The sequence below is a fragment of the Poecile atricapillus genome, chromosome 1, assembly GCF_030490865.1.
Source record: "Poecile atricapillus isolate bPoeAtr1 chromosome 1, bPoeAtr1.hap1, whole genome shotgun sequence".
NCBI lineage: Eukaryota > Metazoa > Chordata > Aves > Passeriformes > Paridae > Poecile > Poecile atricapillus.
Genome location: NC_081249.1, coordinates 75293612 through 75321376, shown reverse-complemented (window position 1 = coordinate 75321376; position 27765 = coordinate 75293612). Strand labels below are relative to the sequence as shown.

At 39.6% G+C, this 27765-nt stretch overlaps 1 protein-coding gene across 4 annotated transcripts in view; it reads right to left on the bottom strand.

The window, feature by feature from the left end:
• PDGFD (platelet derived growth factor D) overlaps positions 1-27765 on the bottom strand; it is a 140440-nt gene that overhangs the window by 45741 nt on the left and 66934 nt on the right. The window contains exons 2-4 of one of the 4 annotated variants that reach the window (XM_058863924.1): positions 12353-12557; positions 8188-8368; positions 7477-7518 (exon numbers count right to left, since the gene is read on the bottom strand). In XM_058863924.1, coding sequence (XP_058719907.1) covers positions 7477-7518; positions 8188-8368; positions 12353-12557 — 428 coding nt within the window. The remainder of the gene's footprint in view (positions 1-7476; positions 7519-8187; positions 8369-12352; positions 12558-27765) is intronic. The other 3 variants (XM_058863931.1, XM_058863938.1, XM_058863947.1) reach the window with 3 other exon arrangements.

Here is a 27765-nt window from a genome sequence, read left to right as displayed (position 1 = left end):
ATTTCTTACTTGTCCAATAGAACAATTTCGCCACAACCAGTATCACGAACTCTGGCTCACTGGAAGTCTACCTTTCATGTACTCTGTACTTTTGTTTAACGGAGATTGCTTGACTGTAACTGATGTCTGAAGAACAGCAAAATGATTAACTTTCATACTGATTCTTCTTATCCAGCATATATCCAGATACATTATAACTAAACCACGACTATGAACCAGGTAACAATATGGACATGTGCCCTGGTTTCAGCTAGGGTAGAGTTAATTTCTTCTCTAGAAGCTAGTAGCTGTTACAGAGCTGGTTCAGAAACAGAATGGTGTAGGTAACACACAGATTTAGGTTTTTGTTAAGTCATGTTTATCCTAAGTCAAGAACTCTTTTTTCTCTCCTAGTCTCACGTCTTTGCCATGCAAAAGAAACTGGGAGGGAGCTGGGACATCTAACCCAAACTGACTGCAGGGATATTCCTCACCACAGAACCTCACTTTTTGTTTACTGTTTGTTATCATCATTATTACTGTATTTTACTTTGTTTTCAATTATGAAACTGTTCCTATCTCAACATAAAAGTTTTACTTTGATCCTCCTCCCCATTTCACCAGGGTGGAAGGGTGGAGAGAGGTGGGGGATGAATCTGGGCTTAAACCACAACAGCATGAAAGCTAACAGGACAGATGATGCGTGAATCTTCATACATGCCCTCACTTATTCAAACACAGTAGAAAGATCATGGCCAGTTGCTATGATACCGTGGCTCCCTTCATTCAATTAAAATACTGAAGTCACTATTCTGCTAGTATTACAAACTTCCCAACAACTGCAACATTCCTGTGGCTCTTATCTGCTATTCTTAAATGCTACGATCTCATTGCTAATATATATGTGTGCTTCTTGGAATTTGCATTTTCCAATTTGCTTCTGCTGTATTTTCCAAGAAATCATCTTCATGCTGAATGAGGCTTTTGAGTCTCTGACTATTTTTTGTCTAACATGGGTAAGTAACCCCCTTGAACTGCACATGATGATATGTTCCTATTGGTGTCTTTTGTACGTCTAACTTGGAAAAGTGGAAATTCCCTCTGGGTCACTAATTTCCTCAGGAATTCTTTAAATAGGTAAGTTCTGACTGCATGAAATATGAAATGCAGTCCTTCAAAATCTAGAGCTGTCCTAAATGAACAATGCCTCCAAGTCTTGTTAGAATCAATTGAGACAGGATACTGGATTTGAAAGTAACACACTTGTGTTTGTACAGTCCTTTGAAGGTGCAAAGTGCTGCATATCCTCATCCTCGACCACCACGAGTTTGGTGAACTCTCATCCAGTGTACAGCACATGTCTGGGGTTAAGATGCAGGATTTTCAGCAGGAATTGGACATTAACAGGACTGCTGCTATGTTAAGACAGATCAATGACAACATCCTGCGAAGAAGCCACACTTTAACTGAGCTGTCAACAAATCAAGGACAGAAGAGAGCAAACGGACAGTTCTCCCTCATGCTGTTCAAACAACAAAACTGCCAGGAACACATGCTTGCAGCTGAGAAAACACAGGCATTAAAATCTATTTTCCTTTCTGATTAAAAAAACTGTTTTATCAGTTGAAGTCTGACGGCTTCCAGGGGCTTCTGTGTGTTTATATGGTCCCATTGCTTCTGGTTCTGCTATCTTCCTTGCAAGAAGGGCTGTATTTCCCTGGCCATAACTCAATTCTTCATTCATGTTCCCAGTTGACTCTTTTCACTTTTCATATATTCAAACCCAGTTCTCAAGTTCACAGTTAGAGGTTTTGCCAAAAGAGGCTGATCTAGTGAAATGGTCTTTTGTCTTGCTTTCTACCTGATCCACACCTGCCTTCCCTGCTCTCTTGGACACAGTCTTTCTTATTTCACTAAGTCCACTTCCTCTTTAAAATCTCCTGTTCATTTTCCTATTTTCCTTCCTAATTATGCCACCATTACTCTTCTACCTTCCCTTCATCACCTTGTTAAAAATGTTTCCTTATTGCCAGTCACCCTCTTGAGTCCAAGTGAAACTGCATTCATGTGACTGTAATGGACAAGTGACATGCAAACACCTTCCTAGTAAAGCGGGAAGGCTCCTTTCTTCACAATGTCCTTGCCAAGTGTGATAGGGTTAGTCACAGACTCTTTGTCCTTCAGTTTTGTATTTTTTTACATATTTTCAAATATTCAAGAATATTTGCACGTCTGGGGCTTCACCTACCTCTCCCACCATGGCATTTTGGTGTTTCTGCTGCCTCCTCTCTCTCTGTGCACTTGACTCTTCTACTGTGCGTGTTTGTCTTACTCACAAAAACCTTTATTTCTGAACTTGGACTATATTTAACATTCCTCCTTTGTCTTTGCTGCTGCCACTGTTTCATTGCCACTCCTGGATGATCCTATATCAGTCCCTCCCTCTAGTACTGCCAAGCTGGTAGGTGATTCCTCTTAGCCCTGAAATCTCTGAATTTTGAATGGCTTTAAAAATGAAGACACAAAACAGGGAGACTCCTAATGAAGTTTAAAATTTAGAGAGTCACATAGCAGAAGGATTGGGACCAATCTTAGTGTCTGAGACAAGAGTAAACATGGAAGGGCCTTCAGAAGATGTGCCAAGAGAAGGATTACCTTATGACCACAGTCTAGGGAACACTGGGGGACAATGCGGTCTGACTGTGAAGTGCTGGGTTGTGTCACGTTTGGCTGCTCCAGCTGCAGCCCCCAGGCTCCCTCATATGCTCCTTCATACATATGAGCATACTCAAATGCTGCATTCAGCTGGTGCATCTCAGACTTGAAAACCAGCAAGTTTTCCCACCCTGGAGGAAAAGAGATTGGGTGGACAAGACTTGGGAGTTAATCAGTAAAGGTTTAGGGTTTTGGAAGGTGTGACAGAATGCTGAAGGCAGAAAAAGCTCTTGGTTTGATGCAAATGTTAGAATGAATCTTTTAATTAGAAACTTTGGCTGTCCCTGGAGCAGCCAATTCTGCCTGTGAAACTGACCATACAGACATGCCTTCTGAATCCAAGAACACCTTTTCCTCATTGCCAAGCTATCTGACTCCCACTTTTGCTTTTTTTTTAATCCTTCACTGTTTTCTGTTTTGCTCTGAGTGCTGGGAGAACCAGAATGTGCCTGCCTACCACACTGCTTTTGTTTTCTACCATGTCACCTTCCTTTCTTCATCAAACTTTGCTGAAGGACAGGTTAGGTCTTGTGAATTAAACAGCAGGTTGAGGATTGCTGGATTCTCAGGAAGACTTATTAAATAGAAAGCATTCCTCCTCCCTATATAAAATTAGTCTGAGATACTACATGACTCAAGATGCACTGAGAAGTAGTATCTCTTTTTAACATGCTGTCATCCTATGTTGCTGTTTAAAAAATTTAACATCTTCCAAAGTAAAAAAAAATAAAATTGTGCATAGATAATCTCTTAAATTCCCTGCTTATGTGAAGTTGGAGAAGTAATGTTAAAGATTTTTAGCAAGTCTTATCTAATTAGAACCTAGGACTTAATTACTTCTCTCCTGAAAGATGAGCCTCTGGTGGATTAATTTTATAAGGATAGTATGCCTTGAGGAAAACACAGAAAATAGTTTTCTGTCAGAACTTAAGAAAATAGAATTTTCATCATATAGATTGCTACATGTTTTGCACATGGGTTGCATTTATAAAAAGTCTTTGCTGTCTAGCACAGACAGGTAATCAAAACTGAAATCAGAGAAAATAGCAGAAGAACTGATAAAAGGTCCACGATTAAGTTCTTATTTTTTCATTGTGAAATCTATTTCATGTTCAACCACTTTATTAACCAAGACATGCCACTCCACCCCATTCCTTTCCTTTTGTACTCCCAGCAATTTACTTGAATTCCTTCTGTGGATTATCTAATAACAGGGAAGGTATAGATGCACCATTATCACTCCTGTTGTCACATGAGATACATTACATGGAGTTTCAGGCAGAATATTTTGCCCTGGATACAGAAATGAATTATCTGTCATTCTGTGAAAGAAGTGACATGCTAAACCAGATGTACAGCAGCAGACTCATGCAGCTTCCAGACTGGCTTCATCTTACAATTAATCATTCTTTATGATCTTTATCTGTATTCCCTGAATATAGATCCTGTATTCAAACTAAGTTCCTCCCTCCTTCATTCCTGTAATTTCTTTATTGGTCCCTTATCCAAAAAACTTCATTTTTAAACAAGTCAAAATTACTTAGGATTTAACACGTTGATACATATTTTGATGAATAAGCTTATCTTGGGACAAGTGCTTTTATGTTCTCCTGTTTAATACATGTCCACATATATATGTGTATGTATATAAAAAGACATATATGTAAACTTACATCTTTATATATATATTATGCATGATTATACAAGTACATATAGATATGTTCCTAGATTTTGGTAGCCCTTGTTTCCAATAATAACTTTAGTCGAAGTTCCAAAGTATGGATTTCATTTAGGGTTAATCAAACAATTAGTATGGCAATAGGAATTTATTGTTATAAATGTGTAACAAATATGTGCCTTTTACAATACACTTAAAACAATGTTTGTAATTAGAAAATGGAATTCAACATTTTCTAGCAGTCTCATTAAAATGAAATTAGATGCAGAGTTTGGAATTTGAATTCCAAACATTCACCTTAATTGTTGAAACAAGTTCCTGAATGAGTTCCTAGACTAGTTCAGCAAATGTCCATGCAAATGAGGTAGTAAAACATGGAATCCAATCTTGTTAACATTCCTTTCCAGAATTATGACATTGAAAGAACTTCAGAAGGAAAAAGGGGATTATAGAAATTTATATTCCTCTGCTTCATGGATTTCCTATTTTGTTTGTTGTGAATGATTATGTACTTAGAGTAAAAAATAATGTAACAAAAAAACCCAAAACAATACCACAAATAAAGACACAAAAAACACAATCAAAAAATCCTATCACCCTAGAATACTTTAGTGCCTTCTATAATACAATTTAATATTTCTAAGTCAACTTAATCAAGAAAAGCATTAAAAAATATTGAGAAATAATGGCTTTACGTGATAATGGTAGGGAAGAATTTCAAACAAATGAGGCTCATGCCTAATAGCTGTCTAGGTCTTGCTCCAGACCATTTTTGCTCTAGATCTGTGAAGCTTAAAGAAAAAGGCAATTTTTAAAGAGGTTCAAGGGAAACAATTCTGTTTGTGGATACCCAGACTAAGCCAACAAACCACACGGCTACAACTGGGAGTTTTGAATGTGAAGTGTTGAGTGTAGAGACCAGCCTCCAGCTGTGCACACCTACCTCCTCCTGCAACCAGCACAGAGGAGGAGGGACTTTTTCCAGAGAGATCAGGACACTTTTGACTCTTAGGCAACTTGAGGTTGGCAGTGGGAAATGGGACACATGCAATTCACTAACAAACTCCTGGAGCCAGATCCACCCTGGAGCTCCCACCCCAGGGACTGCCATAACTTTGTGAGGGAAAAGCAGATCTGACACAAGCAGCAGCATGCTGGACCCGTCCCGTGCCTTCAAGACCATCATCATGCTCCTCCTCCAGCCTTCCAAGTCCCTCAGACCCACAGAGGGGAGAGAAAAGGCAGAGGTGCCAGGATACAGGGGATGAGGGAAGAGAAGGTGGAAGAAGAAGACAGCCTTCACAAGCAAAGGTTGCTAAATGCTGTAATTAGATGGTCATACTTAATTTCACAGATTTTCAGATTTTTCTCCCCTGCCCCTTTTCTTATCTTGGGACAGTTAATATTCACACATATCGGTATAGTTTTCAACCTTATACTGTTAAAGACCACCCTTTTATCTTTTCAGTCTAATTTTCCAGAGTCAGTCTGAGTTCTAATCTAATCAAGGACTTTAATCCTACATGGGATGTTTACTTTCTATACCTTCTTTCACAAGGGCAAATATGATACACAAGATACAAGGCTAATTTATGACTTCTCTAAAGAAATAAGCACCTTTTGTTTCTCTAAATGGTACTGAAATGTGAAGTTAATAGAAAAGCACAAGTATACAAAGATAGTGAAGGATGTTTCTGCTAAGCTGTGTGGTGCCTTATCGGTGCCTCATGTAGAGTGCTGATCTAAGTAAAAGCTTGATCTGCATCAAGTGTAGTGAATTTCACTGACTTCCTTGAAGATTTATTAATGAAACGCCAAAGAACCAAGCTGCAAGGCTGCTTGGCTGCGTGAGTAACTGTGAGAAATTCACCCAGTCATTCTGGCATGATGCACATGGATGGAGCTGATCAATAAATTCCAAATAATTTGCCTTATTTTCTCTGGAAAATTATCAGAGTCTGGCATACAAATAAACAACTACCACACAGTTCCAAACTCCAAACATAAGAAAAAGCAAGGGAATTGAGAGATTTGCACATATCTTGTGCACCACGTTCCAAGAAAGGCCCCAGAAGTAGCCCTTTGTTGGAGAAGGTTATGAAGGGAAGGTAAAAAGGCAATGTAAAGGTCCTTAATTTCATCTCATACAAAATACCATATGTTTTTGCATGCTTCATTAATGCTCCCTGGTTTACCGACTAGAAACACACAGCGAGTCCAACCTTCAGGGGTCAGCAGTGCTCAGCATATCTATGAACTGCGCTCTAGGCAACTCTGGGGACTGTGGTATAACGGCTGACTCTGCTCAGTATTAATCCTGCACTTTTAGGTTGGATGGTTTGGAATCTGAAGACGAGCTAAGTACAAATCACCCCCCATTTTCACAAATCCCACCAATCACCTGTACAGGGCTCTTCTCTGAAATAAAGTAGTATTTAGTTCAGAGGGTGAACTTAATTCTTGTAAATAGATTTGCTAGATTGTAAATTTTCTGTTTACTCACAGTTTTGAAAGAAGAGAAATACAGTGGCCATTGCTGAGCTTCCTAGTGCAGAGAGTCCTGTGTCTTATGAGCGATAACATTCATTTTTTGGAAAGCCTAATACTATCAGAGTATCTGTATATTATCTAGAATAAAACCTGCTAAATGCAGCAGAGTTTCTGGGCTGAAATACAAACAGTATGAAGAAAGGCTGCTGCTTCAACCTCATTTTTATGCCCAGTGGTCTTTCGTAGACTGTTCTGCTTGAATTTGAGTTTTAGTAGATTATCTTCAAATTAGAGGTCAGGATGTACTTATAATTTAATGCCTTACTCCCCTAGAAGTAACAATTTAAATGCAAGGGAGCAAAATCTTTATAGCTTTGCTCTGCCTTGACAATGAGCTGTTTATGGACTCTTTTTAGCATACACAGGCATACATGCATGCAAAGCCAAGAGGTGGAAGTGAAATGACTCAAACAATTAATCTTTCCTATTACAACATTATTGCTATTCCAGGGTTTCTTATTCTTGTTAAAGGACAGTGGATTGAACAAAAAGGGAATAAGAAGTGTGATGGATAGGAAAATATAATGATGACAGTATAATAAATTATTGCTTACCATTTCCTGAGTGTTTGAAAAATCTGCCTCTTTCGAGCTACACTGCACCAAAAGCATTATAATATTAATCAGAGCAATACAAAGGAATACATATCTGTATCAAAATCTAGTTAAGAGTACTGAGCATTCTTGCTCCCTAAAAACAAAACTGAAATAAAAACAAAGAGAAAAGAGGAGGTTTTCATCTCATTGAAACAGTACATGATACACCACTAATGCTTGTGCATATACAGAGGTATGCTGGTATCTGATTAAAAATACAGTCTGAGCCTTAGCACACTGTCTTGCATGCAGATTTTTATTGCAAACAGAATAAACTACTCTTTATCTGAGAATCACAGCCATAACCCCTCAAGGTATTTTTATCTGATCTTGATTGAACATGAAAAAGGGGTTCACAGAACAGCCATTTCTTTGCTATTTCTGCAGCATCTCTCAAGGCAGGGGCAGTGCAGCTTTAGTGTAGAAAGTGTTAGTGCTTGTGAAACATGTTATTAGAATAAATCTTGATCTGGACTTGACTTTATTTTATATTTAATGACACGATGTCAAAAATACTTTGATCTGCATTAATGCAGTTGCTGGAATAAAATTACTTTCAGTCATGTAGTGTTTTGATCCCATGGTTAGCTACACCATCCAGTCCTCAAGAACTGATGCTCTTTTACACTGCAAGCTGTCTCTTACCCTTATCAGCCCTAGGAGACTTACCACAAGAGAGTAACATATCTTGAATCCAGGTTTAGCCACAAAGTAGTCATCAGATTTGAACGTTATCTTTATGTGATTTGTTCTTGATGTTATTCTTGGAGGTACTTCCTTGTGTCCACACCACCGTCCTCGAATAACTGTGCTGGTCTCTGATATATCTTCCACTTCCACAAAGTCATACCTACAAAAGAGTATGAAGAATCAGTTTTTGCTGACTCTGGTTAGAGATGATGCTTGCAAACTGACAAGAGCATAGCTGGAGACAGAAAGACAACTGTCCCCTGTTCTCCACTCCAAAACATCAGACTAAATATCACAAATGGTGGACAAATTCACGTGCCACAAAACACACTAAGCTGCAAGCTACTGCCTGAGTGCTCAAATGACTGATTTCTGTGCTCCTGGAACATGACAGTATTTGCTACCACGTTAAAATAGCAATAAGAGGCACTTGCATGTGCTCAGTATACAGTAAGCATACGCACTGCGTTTCATGTTGTGGGTAAATAATTTAGAGACCTAATAAAATATTATTTAAGGCAGGCTGCCCAACCTGAGCAGCTGCAAGCACTTGTGCACTTTCTGGTGGTCACCCAACTCCCTGCAGCAGCAGCAGCAACAGCCACAGGCACCTGCCTGCTGTGTCAGTCAGAGGGCTAGAGAGGGGCAGCCACTGTGCCAGGAGCAAAGGGAGATGCTGGAGGGACACAGGGAAGTGCATGCAACTGAAAGTTGCTTTTTAGGAACTTCCTTGTAGGTGGCACGTTGCTCCTGTAGCTGGTTTGGAAAGATTTATGTCTAGCTTTCAAGCAGGAAAGCATGCTGCCGCTCTGCATGCAGCAGTGGGAAGTTCATGTGCATGCTGTCACCAGGGAAAATGCAACAGCACATCTTGTTCTGTGAAAAGTCACATCTTGGCCAGCACCCGTGCCACAACAGTGGTCCCTGAGCCCAAAGAGGGCTCTGCTAGGAGCAGAAGGCACTAAACCCCAGGGATGAAAGGACACAGAGCCAGCACTCACTGCTCCAGTCTGTGCATTCGCCTGCTTGGGTATAAATGACCATATAAATCAATAAAAAAATTAGTCCAATTATTGAGCTGGAGAATAAAGGGGACAGAGAATAAAGTTCTGCTTTTACTGAATCTATGACAAAAGGTCTCTCAGTATCTTTGGAGCCAGAATTAGGCCCCACACATTGCTGCCAGAGAAATAGAGGTGATGACAAGAGGGGCAGCTTAAGTGCCATCCTCACAGTACAGTTAAGCCTTAAAACGCTGGAGGTCTTTACCAAGAATGTTTTCTATTATCAAAGCATCTGCTCCCTCCAAAGAGGGAGTTCAGAACTGTTAAGTGATTCTTGCTAGCAATGCACTGCTCCCCACCCCTGGGTCTGTGAGCCAAATAGCCTCCTCCTTGCCCAGTTGTGGGAGCTGAATAGCTCTGTAAATAACAGACCTGCTTTTCTTTTTCTGCTGAGAGCCCATGAGTAAAAACCCACAAGTAATATGTGGTTTGAGAATATCAGCTCTGCTGCTTTTATATTCACCAAGCCCAAATCACACAGAACAGAAAATAACAGATCCACCATGACCACTTAAATCTGCTCAAACTTGGCTAAAATATTCTTTTTTTGTTACACACTGAAATTTTGTTCCAGGCAGAGGTAAACTTGTTTTAATCTCTCTGCATCATCCCCAGCTCCCACTCCCTGGTGGTGATGGATGTGGTACCCAGCAGAGCTCCCAAGCATCCAGGCAGCACAGTATTGCAACACAAGGGGTTGTGGTGTTCAGTAGTAGATAACCTTGTAAGCTTTGGTGAAAGCTGTCCTGACTGGCTTCCTCACTTTTGAAAGCCAGAAGCCAGACTAAATAGCAAAGCCAGGGAAAATCCATGGTCTTTCAAGGACTATATCTGCTTTCAACAGCAGAGGCTTTGCTGCAACAATCATGGAAGTAGGTGTATTCACAGGCTGCTTCTGTGCATCCAAGGAGCCTCAGAGGCTGGGTAATTTAATTGCTTTTCAGAATCATCTCTTATCAAGTGCCTGTGGAAATGCTAACTGCACTTCTTGAACATTCTGTAAGACCTTGAATATTTCCTCTCCTTCTTCAGAAGCTCTGAAGAAACATAGCTCTGCTGAAATATACCTCTTCATTCCTCAGCCTGAATGAATTTCAATCAGTTCAGTCTTAACAGCATGCAAATTACAATAATTAGCATTAATAAAAAAAAATGAGAGAAAATACTAGGAAGTTTTTGGAGAAAAAAGCTTAAGGTCAAAAGCAAATACATAAGGTAAGGTGCAGAGGTCCTGAATTACTTGTCCAGTATGCCCAGCTTTCAAACATATGCTCAGGTCTTGGCATTCATTTCAATTAAAACAGTCCTGGCTGTCTCTCTAAAGCAGCACTGCAGGGATTGTCAGGGACTGAAGCTGCAGAAAGGATCTAGTTTTAAAAAATATATTGACCATTGCAAAAAATCAAACTGCACACAGTACCTAACAGTCTTAAAGCCATCACAAGCTGTCTGACCAAAAAATTCCTCACTCTGGAAGTAATACTACCCAAATAAAGGTCTTCCAGAAACTCTAGGGAAAGCTTTATTGCAGAAAAGGATGTGATATTTCTCTAGCTTCTGTAGACAGTATGGATGATGGAAGGTCTTTGCTTTTCTCTGCATTCTAAATTAGCTGCTCTGGAAAAAGCAAGCAGACTGTCTTCCAAGATGCTCTCCAAGCGCATAATGCCAGTAACAGCTTGACTTTCCCCCACTGTGCTACCACCTTTAATGGCTTTTGTCAGAGAATACTTCATCTTTTTTTTCCACAGTAAATTAGCCCTCTGTTTCAAAGTTGCAATGCTTTAAGGTCAGCCACAGTTTATCCACTATGTAAATATTAACAGGCTGCTTCTGTGTGCATTAGGCTCTGAATCTGGGAAAGTGTTTGGGGTACTGGGAGGTTACTGTTGTTACTGACTCTGCTGCTGATCTTGGACCAACATCACCAGAGCAGACCTGCCAAGGAACAGGGAAGGAGAGCCAGTTTTAGGCTGCATTCTTTTATTACTACATGGAAAACAAACCTGCAGGAACCCTCTGTCAGTAATGCAGAAAACTTAACAAAGAAAAATGAGAGAAAAAAAAAAAATCCACCCTGTAAAATGCCTGCAGAGATGCCAAGCCCTACTAACACAAATTAATTGACAAAGATAAGATAAAAAGAGGATGGGTGTGCAGAAATACTAACAACCAAGTTCTCTGCATAGATAAGGTGTAAGTAACAACATTATCAGGTAGACTTAGAGGCTGAGACTTGAGCATTTTAAGTAAGTAGCATCACAGCAATCTGCCTTTTGGAGGGCATGGGAATCCTGAGCCTGTTTTCTCCCACAGAAAAGAGAGCTGAATAAAAAAAATATAAACACATGGATTTATACTGTTTTAGTGAATGTTGGCAAGATTCACCTCTGTACTCTACTAACACAAAACAGTTTATGCACCTAGCTTAATCAGCCAGATCATCTGAGCTTAAGGTCACTTTTCCTTAAAAGGGGAACCAAAGCAACCGGGATATAGTAGGGTAGGCTTTAATAGATTTATAGATACATCAGCATGCATCAACACACATAGGTTTGTGGACCTATATTTAAAACTTTTAAAAGGAATTGTACCGGTGAAGAGTAAAAATAAAGATAAGCAAGTAATTTGAACATAACTATATTTTTCAATATGTTCTTATCTGTCCCTCACACCCCAATATAAGCACTTACCTACTCACTCAAACCTCCTAGAGCCCTCCACCTATTGAAAAAGATGTTTCTTGCCTGACTGAAATGTGACAGAGGTGATAGAGGACAAAATCCTATTAAAGTAGCAGCCATGTTGTTAGATAGCTGGATTTGAGCATTCAAGTACCTTGTGCTTCAAATGTTCTAGGAGGACTAAACCTGACAAAACTGCTTCAGGTCCAGGACAGCTCAGTTTATTTATGAACTCAAAGATCAATTTCAGCTGGGAGGACCCCTTAAAGGTCTGTCCTCCCTGCAAGGACACCCTAGACCCGGCCAGAGGTGCCCTGGTTTTGCTTTGCAGTCTCATGCCAGTGAGCTCAAAGGTGCTCTTAAGGAACCCTTTGCAAACTTTCACTTTCCACTCACCTACAGATCTCATTTTCGGGTTCCTCCAGCCCAAACTGATTATCAAAAGCCAGCTGGATCCTGGTGCTCTCTGGGGAGTGGAGCCGCCACGTCAGCAGGAGGTTCCTGGGGTAGCTGCTGGGGAAGCGAGGACTGTGGATGCAGCCGTTCCCTGCCACGCTGATGGTCTCTTCTTTTCGGTACAAGTCTGTGAGGTGATTGCTCTCTGTTAGTAGTCACAACTTGTAGAAATTAGTATGTTGTTCCAGTTACAGGAAGGCAAAAAACACAACAGTTTATAACACAGCACAATTATTTGCATTTCAAGTCTATAAAAAGTTGGGTCTAGGAGCAGTTATTATTAAATAGTAGTACAGTGTATTTTCTCTTAATTCAATCCCCTATTAAACAGTAAGAACAACAGAAGCCAAGTATATGGACTCTTTATTTTACATGAAATGTATCATTATTTTTACATTTATATTGATTATATGATTTCATTCTCACCACTTTTGTTTTAAAACAGAATTAAACTTTAATAAAAGCTACAAGCTTGAGAACAATGAAGTAAGACACACTGAAATAAAAAAGGTAAACAGTCCTGCTTCCCAAATTTTGTGCTCTGGTGAGAAATGCCCTCTAAACAAAAGCAGCAATGAAGGCCTGCAGGAAAATGAATATGGGTGAATTTAAATTTCTTTACTGTGCTTAAGTATTCCCTCCCAGAAACATGTGTAAGGTCATGTTTTGATTTTATTTATATGGTGTGAACCAATTTCTGCCTATGGTCCATTCACTCAAACAGCTACTCCATGCTTATACTAATATAAATGAGGCCAGGTCCTGTCCCATCAACCATCTTACTAAGTAACTTCAAGAAAAATAGTCAAGTCTTTACTTAATTAAAATTCCACAACTTTTGCCTGAGTAAATATTCAATTGTTTCTAAAGTTTACTTATACTGTGGTAAAGCCCCAGCTACTTTAAATCCATGGCTCCAAGGATTACAGAAATTGTGCCAAAGACCCAGCTCTCTACTCAGTTTCACCATGTACTTGCACTGCCCAGCCATCTCTGATACTAGAATTTGGGTCGGTTTGCATCAAAGAGCTGCAAACAACTATTCTGCCATGCATCCACAACTTTAGTATGGGGAAAGTCTGAGGATCAGAAAGCTCCAAGGCAATGTGTAGATCACGGCAGGTTTCAGTTCCCAGTCAAGACACGCACTTCTGAGCCTCCACCTGTGGGACAGCTACCTGTGTTCCTTCCCCACGTCATGTGCAGGGATCTACACGAATTCGGACACTTGTTTTCATGTAAAAAAGGGTATGACACCCAAACTCTGGTGTCTTTGTCTCAAACTGAACATCACCCCACTCTGCTGAATGCCACATCAACCTCCAGTTCCACTGCAAGCAATAGAAATAGAAACCTGGTGCCTTCTCCTGAATCTGGCTACTAAAGAAGAACAAATGGGGGAAAAATACCTCCACCAAGCCACTCTGTGAATGCTGGAAATACAAAACCAAAGCAACCAGCCACAGCCATCTGTCACACACACTACTCTAAGTCTCCACTCTTAAAAAGCAAAATCTAACATACGACTGAAGTTTTCTAAGCTCTTTATATGAAATAAATATACTTGTTTTATAAATGCTCATTGAAAACAGGAATCCATACAAATGGTACAAACTTCATGATTAGTCTATTTTTCAGGTTTCAATGTTTTCATCTATTTTTAAGGTTGCTTTCACTGGTTCCTGGCAGTAAATACCTTCCTGCACACAGCTGTAAGCAAAGCATGGTTGTCTAACAACAGTTCATTGTACTCTTCTGACAGCACAGTAATTCTAGCTTCCAAACAACCTGGTACTCAAAACACAAAAGTCTGTGTTTCTTATAAAACTATCTCCAGATCTAATTGTGACATCTTTCTAAGACGCTTTCACACTCTGAGCCACCCTTTCTAAGCAAACACAGGCCTATCTCACAAAGTGCAGAACTAGCCTGTTTTGTTTTGTTCTGCTTTGACCAACCACTTTGCATGGGAAAAGTGCCAATTTGGTGAAAATAAAGACCACCCACCTATTAGTTTTGTTGTGATTTTCATCAGGGACATCTATGCTGAAGTCTGTTTTGTATTTGCTTTTATTCTTAAAAAAGGGGAAAAAATATATCTGTGGGTTTTTTTTTCCTGTGATCTGGAATGAAACAAAATGTCCAGCCAACACTACTGAGTTCTTACTGAAATTCTGAGGACTTTTGGCCTCTGAAAACAGCCAGAACACCAAGAGGACAAGATATTTCATAGGACTTTATCCAAAACATCCAGGAAAAGGGATAAAAATAAAACAGATTTGATGATAAAAAGTTTTAGTGTAAAACAACCATTCCCTAAGAGCAAAAGTTACTGCAGTAAAACATGGCAAAACTCATCCTGTGTCTGAGAGTCCTTTAGTCTTCTTTCTTGGACAGCAAACTATTGCCATTATCCCTCATTCACCATGCACTTCACTGTGTGGCTCCATCTGGTTCACGATTCTGAGGTGAAGGTTTCCTTTTCCCAGGCAGTCCTAGCACAGGCTTTACCCTCCTGTCGTCCGCTGCTGAAATTAAAGTTCTGGGGACAGTATCTCCGAAATGTGCTCATAACTATGCCCCCAAACAAAACAACTGTGCACACAACACACCAACTGAGAATGAACACTACCTGCTCTCTTGTACATCAAGAAGAGGGCCTGTCACAGATTTTAAGTTAAACTCAGAATCCCACAGACTACAGTGTCACACCTGACCAAGACTAGAAGTGTCACGGCTGGCACAGCTCTGCAGTATCCAACTTATACATGGTACATGCAGCAATAGAGCCACACATGTTATGAAGCTGAAAAATCAAAGCACAGTGACCTGTTATGTCCATCATGGTAAATGCAGCATGGTAAAGGCTGGAGAGAAGCATGGGGAGAAAATTCTCACTATAGAAAAGTAAGGGATATTCAAATACTCCACTCTGAGGAAAAGTCCTTTCCACAAAAGAAGAAAGTATGTTTGATTGATCATAAATACTATTTCTATAGCCCACATGGGATGAAATCTAAAGCTATTCAAAGCCTTCATCTGATGCTGGAACAGACTCTTCAGGAGCTCTGAGACAGCCTGATTCCCTCCCACCCTCTTGACCATGCTCTAAATTACAACCTGAAGTAGTGTAGCCTGCACTGTAATCAAACACACTAGAATTTTCTAAGGGGATTTTCATTGGGATTTCACAGTGTTAACAGGCTTAGATAGAACAGAGACAACCCAGACTCACTCCCAGGAGGTTGGCTTCTCATGAATCATCAAGCATCTGGGAAACAGCTTCAGGAGATGTGAGCAACTCTTGTACCTTTTGTAGCAACAAAGCTATGAGATTAAAATAAGACCTTTCAAGCAGACAATTGTCCTCATGAGATGCACTGGGGGAACTCACGGAAGTCACATATTCACCAAGAGAAAAGTCAGGATAAAGAACACTTAGTAAAAGATAGAGGGAAAGGAAAAGACTCTGTCTTTCGAGGCACTGAACTGTCCTATGTTGCAACACAACACAATGCAGCACTACACATCGTCCTGGATGTCACATTCTAACTGTGTTCCATAATGCTTTATGGGAGTAAATAAAACACGACAGTGCATAATGCACTGCCTGTCACATTTACTAAAAAGCATATAAAATCATTTCACAATGAATAAAAGTAGGTGCTAAGTCATAAGGCAAAAAGGCCATTTAGGCCATACACACAAGGAGGATATTCTAGATGGCAGGAGCTACAAACATATCCTTGCACTGGGGGAGAAAAACTATCTCATAAGGAAGATGAGTGGGAAGGAATCTGGAAGACATCCTTTTTGGTGAGGCAATTCCCTGTAGAGAGTCTGAGCTGATTGCAAAGCAGCTTCCTCTATATTTTATTTATCTGAACTAATCTCTCCTTTTTTTTCCTTTTAATTCCTTCACAACCACGAATTTTAAACATAATGGCGTATGTGATAGTCCAGCTGTCCAAATTAGAGGAGCTCACATTTAAATGCTCAAGGCAGCTGCATTTTCCAAAGTACTTGCCTTCCTCCCCCTGTAAGGAGTATAGCTGGGTGTCAGAGTGGGAACCAGGAGGTACAGTTCGATACTCAAGAAAATGTGCTTGAATCAAGGCAGACCCCACCATGGGTGCCCAGTACAACCAATGTTTCCCTTTCCCAGCTAGGCCATGCTGCAGGAGCACCAAGAATCAGAAAGACAAATTTCTTCCTGTGTTTTCTTTGGATGCCTGCACTTCCTTGGGAGCTTTAGCAATGTATCAACACTTTCCTCTTAAAGCTACTCCTCCTAGCCATGACATGCCTATTACTACAGACAGATACGGCTTGTATCATTGTCATTCAACAGACAATGAATTCCTTCACTAAAACAACAGTAATAATAATTTTTAAAAAACTTAACCAATATCCAGCAAGGACAGTCTGTAGGTGTCAATTCTTTTAGAAAGAAGAAGAACTAAGAAAATGACCTTTTCTAAGGACCTAATGAACAATACGGAATACTTAATTCCACCTTTCTAAGGTTTCTGGAATTTCAGCTTCACCTCCTAAGGTGTTGTCTTATGTGTGTTTGCTTCTGTCTTTCTTCCCCTTGGGGAAGTTAGTCAACCAACTTTGATTCAGTGGTAAAGGCTGAAAAAACACCATACTTTGAATGTATTACAACAAGAAATATACCCTCTCAAATGCCATGGAGTGTAACCTGATGAGCTCATCCTCTGGTACAGCTGAGGAGAGAGTTTCTGAGAACCACGGTGAAGTTCATTTTATTACTTGTGAAAGTATTTCTCATTTCAGGAAAGGACCTTGGGATTTTGCACATGGGAGTTTTCCAGATACAACTCTCCTCCCCCTTTGCTGTTGTCTTAAAAAAAAAATATTACAGCAGTCAGTGGTTTACCACCAGTTTTTAAACAAATGAGATAACCTTCAGGGAGAAAAATAGCTCTTCAGCTCCTCCAGTTGAAAATCAGCCTGATCAAAATGGCTGAATCAGAGAAGCAAAGAACAGTAAAACACTTCTGAATCCAGACCACAAATCAGTTCATCTTGGGGACAGGAATGCCAAGCAAGTTGTATTTATGGCAGCCTGTTCAGGCAGTCCCTTGCCTTTTTTTTTTCCCCCACCCTCATGCAATAAGCAGAAATTTTGTTATCCATAAGGTTCTGTGTAAATCAGATGAAAAGACGACAGAGTTCATTGCCAAAATAGTGTATTCTATAGCTGGAATGGGAAGATGTAAAACTGTAAGGTCATTTTACTTGTTAAAAATGGAGACTTTCTGGATTTGCTTTTTTATTTGTTGTGGGGTTGTTTGTTTAAGTGGATATAAACAATAAAATAAATCCTAGACAGTGAGCAAAACATTACACTTCTGCTCTCTAATGCAGAATATAGTACTATATGGTAATACCAGTCCTAGACATCTCCATCCTTTTAATGACAGAGGTCTAACTCACCTCAGTCAGCTCTGCTCCCATCATGATTCACCAGCAGCTCTCCAAGAAGGAAAATGACAGGAGGGAAAGGATTGGGATGATCAGTGATAAAACAAGCATAGCACAATCCCAGCCAGGCTAGAAATTGCTTCTTATAGAGGCTGAGAAACTGAGAAACAGCCAATCTGGTGCAAGGATGTATATGTAAGAGTACATCACTTCAAGTTGCTTTCAGCTTTATACAACTTTAATAACCCCATTTATTTCAAGGACATGACAAATTTTTAGTTAAGCTCATACTTAAGGAGTTTGCTGGATCAAGACCCAAAAAAAAAAAGAGAACAGCACTTTAATACCACCTAACATGTTATTTACTACCCAGCAAATGAGCAATTAAAAAGTGAATCTAAATCCTACAGGAGCTGATGTAAGACTATCAACTTGGTTGGTTTGCCACTGGACCTCAAAGAAGAAGCTCCAGGTACCTGCTCCTTCTCTTATCAACAGGCCTCTTCTTTTTATCAGAAGCATGAAAAATATTCCTAGCAACATCACAGTTCAAATCTAAAGCAAGACCTGTTCTGTCATGGAAGCAAGATCAAAAGATGCTCTGTGTATGTTCAGCTAAATACAGACCTCACACGCAACCAGCTCACTCCAAGACCCTGAGCTGTGTGCAGAACTTTGCTAGAAGAATATATCCATAGAGAATTTACAAAAGAAACTAAAAATTGATCTTTAGCTGAAAGATACAAAAGTAGCCAGTGCACAACACCAGCACAGAAGGTATCAAAGAATGAAAACACTCCAGACATCTGAAATTTAATTCAGAGCCATCATCCATTTGGTAACAGAAGGGTCAGTAGTCTGCCTGTGTTTCTATGCAGAGCAACCCCACAAGTCTTGGGTGAACACAGTCAATCTGTGGTTGAACATGACCTCAGCAAAGACCACTTAGGAGAATATTAAATGAGCAATTAATAAGGAAGTCCAGGCACACAATTCAAAGAGACAGCCTGTCTCTGCACCTCTAACTATAATAAGCATAATTTTATTTGCATTTAATAATATTATTTTCCCCATGAAATGGTCACCATCATAATTGCATTTTTTGCATACAGAACTAAAAAAACAGTTCTGAAATGAAGAACAGGCAGGACTACATTTGAAGGCTCTCCTTTTGTCTGCTTCGGTGGGGGCCTTGTTCAGATTTCCACAGATGAATACTGAGAAAACAATTTCTTAATTATGTTTACAAAGATACCAAACTCAGAGGCATTTGCTTTCAGCAGTTACTTGTATTATTTGTTTTTATTTGACTTCTTGATAAGAGATTTTCTTCTACACAAAAGAACATCCTGAAAGTCTTACAGTAAAGCAAAAGTGTCTTTAGAAAAGTAACATATTTTAGGCCAATTTATAAAACACTTTGTTAACTACTAGATCTTTCATGATCAGTGGTACTGTTGCAATGCATCTCTGTTGGACTCTTAAACCAACAGCAAACTGAATGCTGCATATTTATGTATTCTTTTCCTTGGGATTTCATAATTAAGTATGAAAAAGGGAAAATGTGTACACCAAAAATGTGTAGCTCTATTGATGTGCAATAGGATTAATGAATATATCCCCACGGTCATGAGCATAAAAACACATAAAACCTTGAAAAACCGTGAGAAAAAAAAAAAAATACAGAGGGAAATGGTTCTGGTGCTGCAGAGAGCGTAAGGGAAACATGATAACTGAAGCAGATGTTTGCAGTGAGAGCCAACATCCTTATGAAAAGGCTGGTACATAAAACTTGTGTAGTGCCTTGGACAAAATGGTGCCAATTAGAGACACAATTGCTAGTAAGCACAAATATCCACACTGGACATCGGCTCATAATGTTTTGCAAAGAAATAGCACACTTTGAACTTAGACACCCTGAATTTTCCTGTTTAGGCAGTGGCTTCAAGAAAGTAGACCTTTATGGGAAGTTTCCTTCAAATTCTCCTCGTGAGACGAAAATATATTCCTTTTCTATTTTCCCCCTCATTATTTTTCAGTTTTTTACAACCAAACAAGGACTTTTTGTCTCGTAAGTCTGGCATAGCTCAAGTCTTAGAAGAGAATTTGTTTTAAAATATTGTTTCAGAAACTGTTTCGCTCAAGCACTTTTAAGCATAAACAAGACACGGAATTTTCTTAGAGAAATAAAAATGTTGATAGAAGGAAAAAGAAAATCCAATCAAAAGGGTAAGGTCATGTTGAACACGTTATAGCAGATAGATAGGTAATTACAGAGTGAAGGTCACATGTTGGAACATTAGGCAGTAAAAGAAGATCTGTTCTGTAAGACAAATCAAGGCAATTGTCTCTTGTGATGCGATGTTTCCTTACCCTCTATGTCAGCACTGCAGATCTAAAATCTCTGAAAGGGAATGAAAGGTCACTTCTTATAATGGAAAGACTGGCAACAGTATTCTAACAGACATCCTTTCCTTGGACTGTGTTTGTCATGGGACATGTTTTTTGTCTCTTAGGGTTCATATATCAACCAACTGTGCAAAGATAAAAGCTTCAGGGGCTATTTCAGTCCCTTTAAGGCAGGTGCACTAAATACCTAATACCGTAAAGTTACCTAAACTTTGTTTAAAAAAAAAAAGATCTCATTGTATTAAAATATGATTGTTGGTAGTCTGTTCCTTTTTATACAGTAGTATAACAGCTAAAAAATTAAATCTATTCTCAAAATCAGGAAACAGCTTAATCTCCTCAAAGGAACAGAAGCCTGTGTTATGATTTTTCTATTTTCTCAAGATAATTCAGACTGCTTCTGTCCCCTCTCAAGGGGTGGATGGGTTCTGGATGCTGCTCCAAAGATGGCTTGTCCGTTTTCCATGGAATGGATAGAGGTAAAATGCAAGAGAAATTCTTGGCACAAGGACCAGGACTTGAGATTTAGCCAAAAAACTAAAGACCCAGCAGCTTTTCTGCTTCCTACTCCAAGGCACTATGTCAATCTCTGACAGTTCAGACCAGAGCAGAGCACACCACAGTGTGTAGCAAAAAACCCCTTTTTGCTCCCATGCCTCAGTTTTCCTCTGCTGAAAACCACAGCACTGGTGCAAGGAGAGCAGAAGACATTGAGATCTTTTCCTGGCATGAAGGCAGAACACAAGTAGGGGCGGCTTTACATCATTCAGATAAAACCCGTGTTGAGAAACAAAATTCCCAGTCTGGAAAGTAATTTAAGTCATGCATACTGAAAGTACTGAGAACTTGAAGTGCGGGGGATCTTTCCTGTAAGTGCTTAGGATTTTCTCTGGAGGTTTGGCATCAGAATGCTGCAGAGCTGTCACGTGAATAGATACTGCAATTCAACGAAGTTTCCAGGCACATAAAATTCTTGGCTGTGGCCTTCTTTTATTGTTATGATCTTGCACCAAAAGGGCCATCTAGACATTTCCTTAGTCCTTCACCTAGGAACAAAACTACATGTGGTTGATGTGCAGGAGAGCTCATTCACTGCCAATATATAGGGACAAGTGGCTGGGAAGATGGTACTGGTGTGTATCAGCATAGCCCACAAGCTCAGGAGCTGCTGTACCACAGGCAGCAACCATGACTCATGCCACTACAGACACATCCTGACCAGTGTTAGAGAAAAACGAAACTGGAAAAGGAGCTTGCTCCAAAGGTTTGATTTACACACCTCGTTTCCCAGGTCCCTTCTGTAAAGAACAGCTGTTTGGCCATTACCAAAAGGAAGTTATTGGAAATATTCCTTCTAGGCTGTATGAGGGGATGTTGATGAAAAAAAGGAAGAGCCAAATTTACTCTTAGGTTTGTTCAATTAGAAGCACAACAGATCCTGCAGGAGTAGATGAAAACACTGAAACCTGCGTAGAGGCAACAATAACCAGGACTTTGGTAAGACTCCACGGGAAGCAGATATTATGTATCTTTATGTTCTGAGCAGGGCTGAGTATACTGTTGGCAAATCAGGATGTAATTCAACAATCCTTCATTTTCATGGACCTTCAGTGAACTCTCACTTTTAAATGGAAAGCTGAAGTCCCCCATGAAATTGTGCTGGAGACAAAGCCAAACTTCAAAGTCATCCTTTGACTATGGATTCCGTGTAATGTTTGACTAAAAAAGAATCGAGTGGTTACAATGAAAAATTCAGACAGCTTTGGCTACAGATCTCACCAGCAGGAACATCAAGGGACACATTTCACTCCTCCAACTTTCAGAAGATACATGAGATGACTTAAGGTTAACCAGCATGCACCATCAGCACCCCCTCACATTAAAGCTTCTAGAGAAAGACAGTGAACCAGCTTGCCTCCACCTAGCTGAAAGCCTAATAGTGAGCAGAAATGCCTGTAGGTATCATGGCAGAGGATTTGAGCAATCTCAGGTTCCACTTTACACTTCCTGATGTAGATTGCACAGCAAAAAAGGAGAGATGCACACTGTGGAGGTATGCATGTGGCTGGACAGCAGCTAGGACTTGGATGCTTGGCTGAGGCATGACCAGAATGGGTCCCTAAGAGCATGTGGAACCCAAGAGATCAACACCAGGCCACCAAGGCTTGCAGCCTACAGGTGAGAAGGTCTAACTTCCATCTGTTTTAGATGGGGAGGTCAAAGGGGACTGTTTTACTCCTGTGTCACCCCAGTTCTGTGCTGGTACTGATGTTGCACATCTGGGTGAACACCATGTGCTGAGGTCCTGTCTGCTCAGAGCGCACAGCTGTGCGTTAACTATTAAACACAGCTCCAAGCAGCTGTTTGGCCAAAGAGGTGCCAGATAAGAGGCTTATGTAACTGAGATAAAAAGGGTGAGAAAGTCCAATAAATACAGTACTCTCACATCATTTCATGAACACTCTATATCAGAGCTATTGAAGGCAGACAGGGACATACTTCACCATTTTCTGTGAAAACTGTTTTCCACACTAATGCTCGAAATGCATAAGGATACCTTGGCACTCTTTGGACTACCCAAACAAGTGGCTTTTACTCAACTGGCTTTGTATAATTTTTGGCAAATAGGATTACAGTCCAGTAAGACAAAAAATATCTCATTAGCAATGGAATATACAATGTCAGAAAAACATTTTAGTTTATGTGTTTGACACGCGACAGAAAAAAAGAATAATCTTAGAAGAACACATACGAAAGTCGGATTAATGACAAACTTGGTGTCAAACTGTATTTTTCTGATTTCTGTTTTTTGGCAGGAATTCCAGAGATCACCTTTTTTGTTGTTTGAACTTCCAACCTGTTTCATTTATTCCTGCTTAGTTTATCTCAGACTTTTCTATGGAAGCAATGGAAGAACATCACAGCAAAGGATGAAATTTTAAACCTTTCTTGATTTAGAGACATCAGAAGTTCTGCTTTAGAGCAGACACTCTAGATTACTACATAAGAAGGAATAACACCAACCATTTTTGGATTCCCTAGGGTGAAACGTTCTGGGTCTTTTTATGGTTTAGACTGTAAATAAGAAAATACCACAACTATGACCTTAAATATCATCTGGTATAAACTATAATTAAGTAACTGACAGCTTTGGTAAATGACAGCTTCACTGCATGTTACTAAAATCAGTTGTGAGAAGTTTAAGTACCGTACATAGCACTACTGTCCTGTCATTTGCTGGCCTATGTACTGATTTACTTTATTTAATGAGTTAATTTTTTGCACTTTCATGGTGCTCCCCATCTCACAACAGCTCCATCTTTCTCAGACCTTCTCATTTGCTACTAAAACAAAGTTCCCACATGGTAAAGCTCATGAGCTGTTATGGACACTGACACACCCCATGAACAGCCATCTCTCCTCTCTGCTCACAGCTGCACTGGGCAGCTGCAAGGACCAGTGAGATGCTGGAATTGGCCACAGCAGTAGAGAAGGGGAGCAGACACCAGCTAAGAGAGGCTGCAGGAGCACTGGTGGAATCACAGTGAGGTATTTCATGCCACCTCCTTCCCACAGAGCAATTTGCCAACCCGGTCCTTGCTCTTTCATTGCACAAAATGAGGAGCAGCATTTCAGAGCCATCGCTCTCACGGCGCTCCCCAAGGGCATCATGGGCTACGGACAGGACGGATTATGCAATGGCACAGGCTGCCCACATCTGTGCTCTTTGCTCAGCTACAGGTCTGTACGAGTTTTTTAAGCCCACTTTGACATATGCAAACACTACCAAGATTTTGTGCAGCACATACCTGCCAAGGGGAAGGCAATCCCTCTCTCTCCCTCCTTCCCTATCCAGGAGCAGCAGGGTCAGTCCTGGCATGCACTGACAGAAGGTGGTGGCATTCCCCAAAAAGCAACTGGAAACCCTAAAAACCCAGCAGAAACCCAGGCTCCCACCAGCTAAGGGTTTGTCTGCTACACAGCTACAAGGTAAAGGCTGAGAGTCTTCCCTGATTCATTCACTTTAATTAAGGGACTGAGGGTCGCCCATCTGCCAGTACAAGTCTAGACACATACACATTTACTCAGTTATTTCATGTAAAGCTTTAAATAAAATGCCTTTCTTTTTAATGGATGCAGAGAACCATTCTGTCAAGAAAAAAACAAATGCTCCACTAAACCCATGTCAATGGACAATTTGTTTCTTCAATGCAGCCTTTAAGTAATAAAAAAAAGAATAAACATAACATTCTCCTAAGAAATAAAATGAAAACACTCTTAAAAAAATCCCACTTGTCTGAGGCATACTAAGACGTTAATAAACTCAGCTCAGACATTTACAAAAAAAGCTCATTCACCAAATCCATTTTCATAGAGCAGTAAGACAGTCTGGAAACAGACCAACTGCTTGTGTAAATCAGCAGCATCCCTACAGTCATCACAGATATTTACACCAGCTGAGGATCTGTCCAGAGCAGCAGGTGAAAAGGCAAGGAGAAAACTTTAATCTGAGCAAGAGCAGCAGCAGCAAGTGCTCAGTGCAGTGATACACTGAACTCATGAGAAACTGAACTAAATTGGCTCATAGGGGAAATTCAAGGTGAGCCTCTCTGACCTATTAAACTGAGATGAAGAACTTACGCATATTTTTTTTTATTTGCAGGTTGAGTTGGGGAAGATTCCTAATTATATCAACATGGACTGAGTTATTTGATTCAAAGGAAAACATTTTCATTTATTTCTATACAAATATCAAGATATTGTTTTGGGTTTTTTTTGTCATTTCCAAATTATCTTCTGTACATAAATGTAATAGCTCAATTCAGCAAAATTTGTGATTTTCATTCATTATTTTCACACTTTCAGTGCTGTCAGAATTTGCTGGGATCAGCAAGTCAGGCACCCTTGAAAGTCTCACCCACATGCACTGGGGACTCCCATGTGATTCAAGAGATTGTCAGCTCATCAACCAGTGCAAACCAGTATTGTTCGTGTGACCCAAATGGAGCTTTCACACATCACGCAACATTGTTCCTGTCATGGCTTTTTCCTTTCCCGGTCACCTTTTCAACAAAATTGTCACTACTTCACAGAGCTAAAACACAGATTTTAAAGTAAGAATTTGACATGAAAATACACAGTTTACCTTTCATAAAATCACTCAGATGTATACCATCTGTGGATTTTTAAAAGCTAATGTAATGTCTGTCACTGCTGCAAACACACAGATACTTTCAGGGCCTTATTTCAAAATTCACCTAAAATGTTGTCAATGCCAGATTCTTGTATATGATACTTGACTTTAGGGGTTTTTTTTCTCCCTTTCTTTAATCATCTGAAATATTTCCATGTGGCTATAAAAAGACTACTTTTGAGAAGCAAGTCCTGGAAGAAATGCTAACTAGTCATTAAAAGCCTAGGAATCAATTACATATGTGCTGAGTTCCTCACATTCTCCAAATACATGTTGCTGTTTTGTCAAGATGCAGAATTCTCAGTCTTTATGTACTATAAAAATTAATGAAGAAATCCAAGAGCAGAAGGAGACAGCTCAAAAAAAAAATTTGGAGGAGGTGGTTTCAAAAAAGTCCACTGGCAATACCACTTTGTTAAAAGGAATATTAAAGAAAAAAACTCAAGCCAACTACAGGTTTGAAAAAGATAAACAATGAAAAGATTAATTTTAAAAAGTAGGAATTTATTTTCTTAAATGAGAATGAATAGAATGGATATAGGGATTAACCTCTTTCTCCTCCAAAAATACAAAAACTCACAAAGTGCACCTACTGTTGGAGAGACAAAAGTTTGCAGAGAACAGCTTTCTACCAGAACATATCACACGGCTGATTAGGGGGAAGCCAGAAGACTGTATCCTCTCTCAGAAATTAGGGAGCAGGACACAAAGACTGTCAAAGCATTTGACGTTACTGTAAATATCTAAGGTTAGTGAAAGGACATGAAAGAAAGTACTACTCTCCAAATTCTACAGTGGCACATACAAGAAGGGAGTTTTCTTGGCTGCTGGAAAAGAGACATGTTAGAACTATAAATTATTAGCATCATGGTAGTAGCAGAAATATTGTTAATATACAGTTACTTCCTGAAGACTAAGACCAAGGCTCTGTTATGGCAGGTGCTGAAAAACAGAATAGGAAAAAGGAGCCATAAGAGGCGATGTATTGAATAAATATCACCTATATTATAAAAGCAACCTATATTACCTTGGGATTCAGACAAAATTTGCAATACAGGGAGACTGGACACTGGGTTGCTTTATAAGGAGAATCAGTAGATTTGTCATAACTCATATTATTTGTACTTGAAATTTTGGCTAGATCCAAAAAAAAACACGTGGGCATCACATTTGGACTAAAATTCTGGCAGAACTGTATTTCTTAACTTCACTGTAAAACTTCCACTTCTCTTCTTAGATACCTGTGAGCACCACACCTGCAGGTCTTTACTTTCCACCTTCTGCCCCAGCCAACCTCCAGGAGATCCCAAAGACAGACTCACTGGACACAAATTACCCCTGATTCAGTGTTTTTAAGAGATAATAGTTATCTTCTGACAGATCACAAAAGCAACTTTTGTCAAGCATGCCACAAAGCACACATACTGTGACAGAAGTCAAAACGTTGATAGCTTCAATTTCTGTGCATGCAAAATTATACATTCACCACCCTTTTTTTTGAGAATCTGCATACACAGCTAAGACATTTCTGCATGCATGCCTCTGGTGATTTATTTCCCCCCAGAAGAGTACATCTATGATTAAATTATAATAGTTTTCTACATAGCATTCTTAATGTTTAGACAGATTGATAGAAGAACATATTTTACTCCCATTACTTGAAAAAGCTCTCTTACTGAAAGTAAACAGTGATTAAAGAAAACATAAACATTGCTTCACTCACAATTAAAGCCACTTCAGCTACTTCTTTCGTAGGAACTACAGAAAGAAGCGAGGCAGACATGGCACTGTTACTCCGCAGAATCTGCTTATAGCAGATTGATTTAAAAATTTTTAAATATAAGTAACTGTTTAGTGTCATCATATTTTAGCAGGAAGAAATGCAATTATCAGAATAGGCAGGTCTGGATCTCAGGATGTTTTACTATCCCACTCACTTCCATTGCCAACAGGAATAAGAGAAACTAAGCAGACAAACTGAAAAATGTCAATCACAATAAAGTAGCAATTAGTTATCAAAGGCTCTCTTGTTATAATATCCCTGATTCTAGATTCTGTTAGATTTTTACAGAGGACACCCAATGGCTTAACCACATTTTGAACAAAAACTAGAGATCTGGAGAGAAAAAGCCCCACTTTCTTGCCAAGCAGAATTAGCGGAGGACAGTATTAGTGGATGTTCATGTAGACTCTTTTTTAAGAGATGATTTTGTTCTTCTTGAAACTGTGGTAGTTTCATCGGTAACAGGACTGGGGTCCAATTTTTCATTCATAATGGATTTTGTTTCTGCTTCTTTTC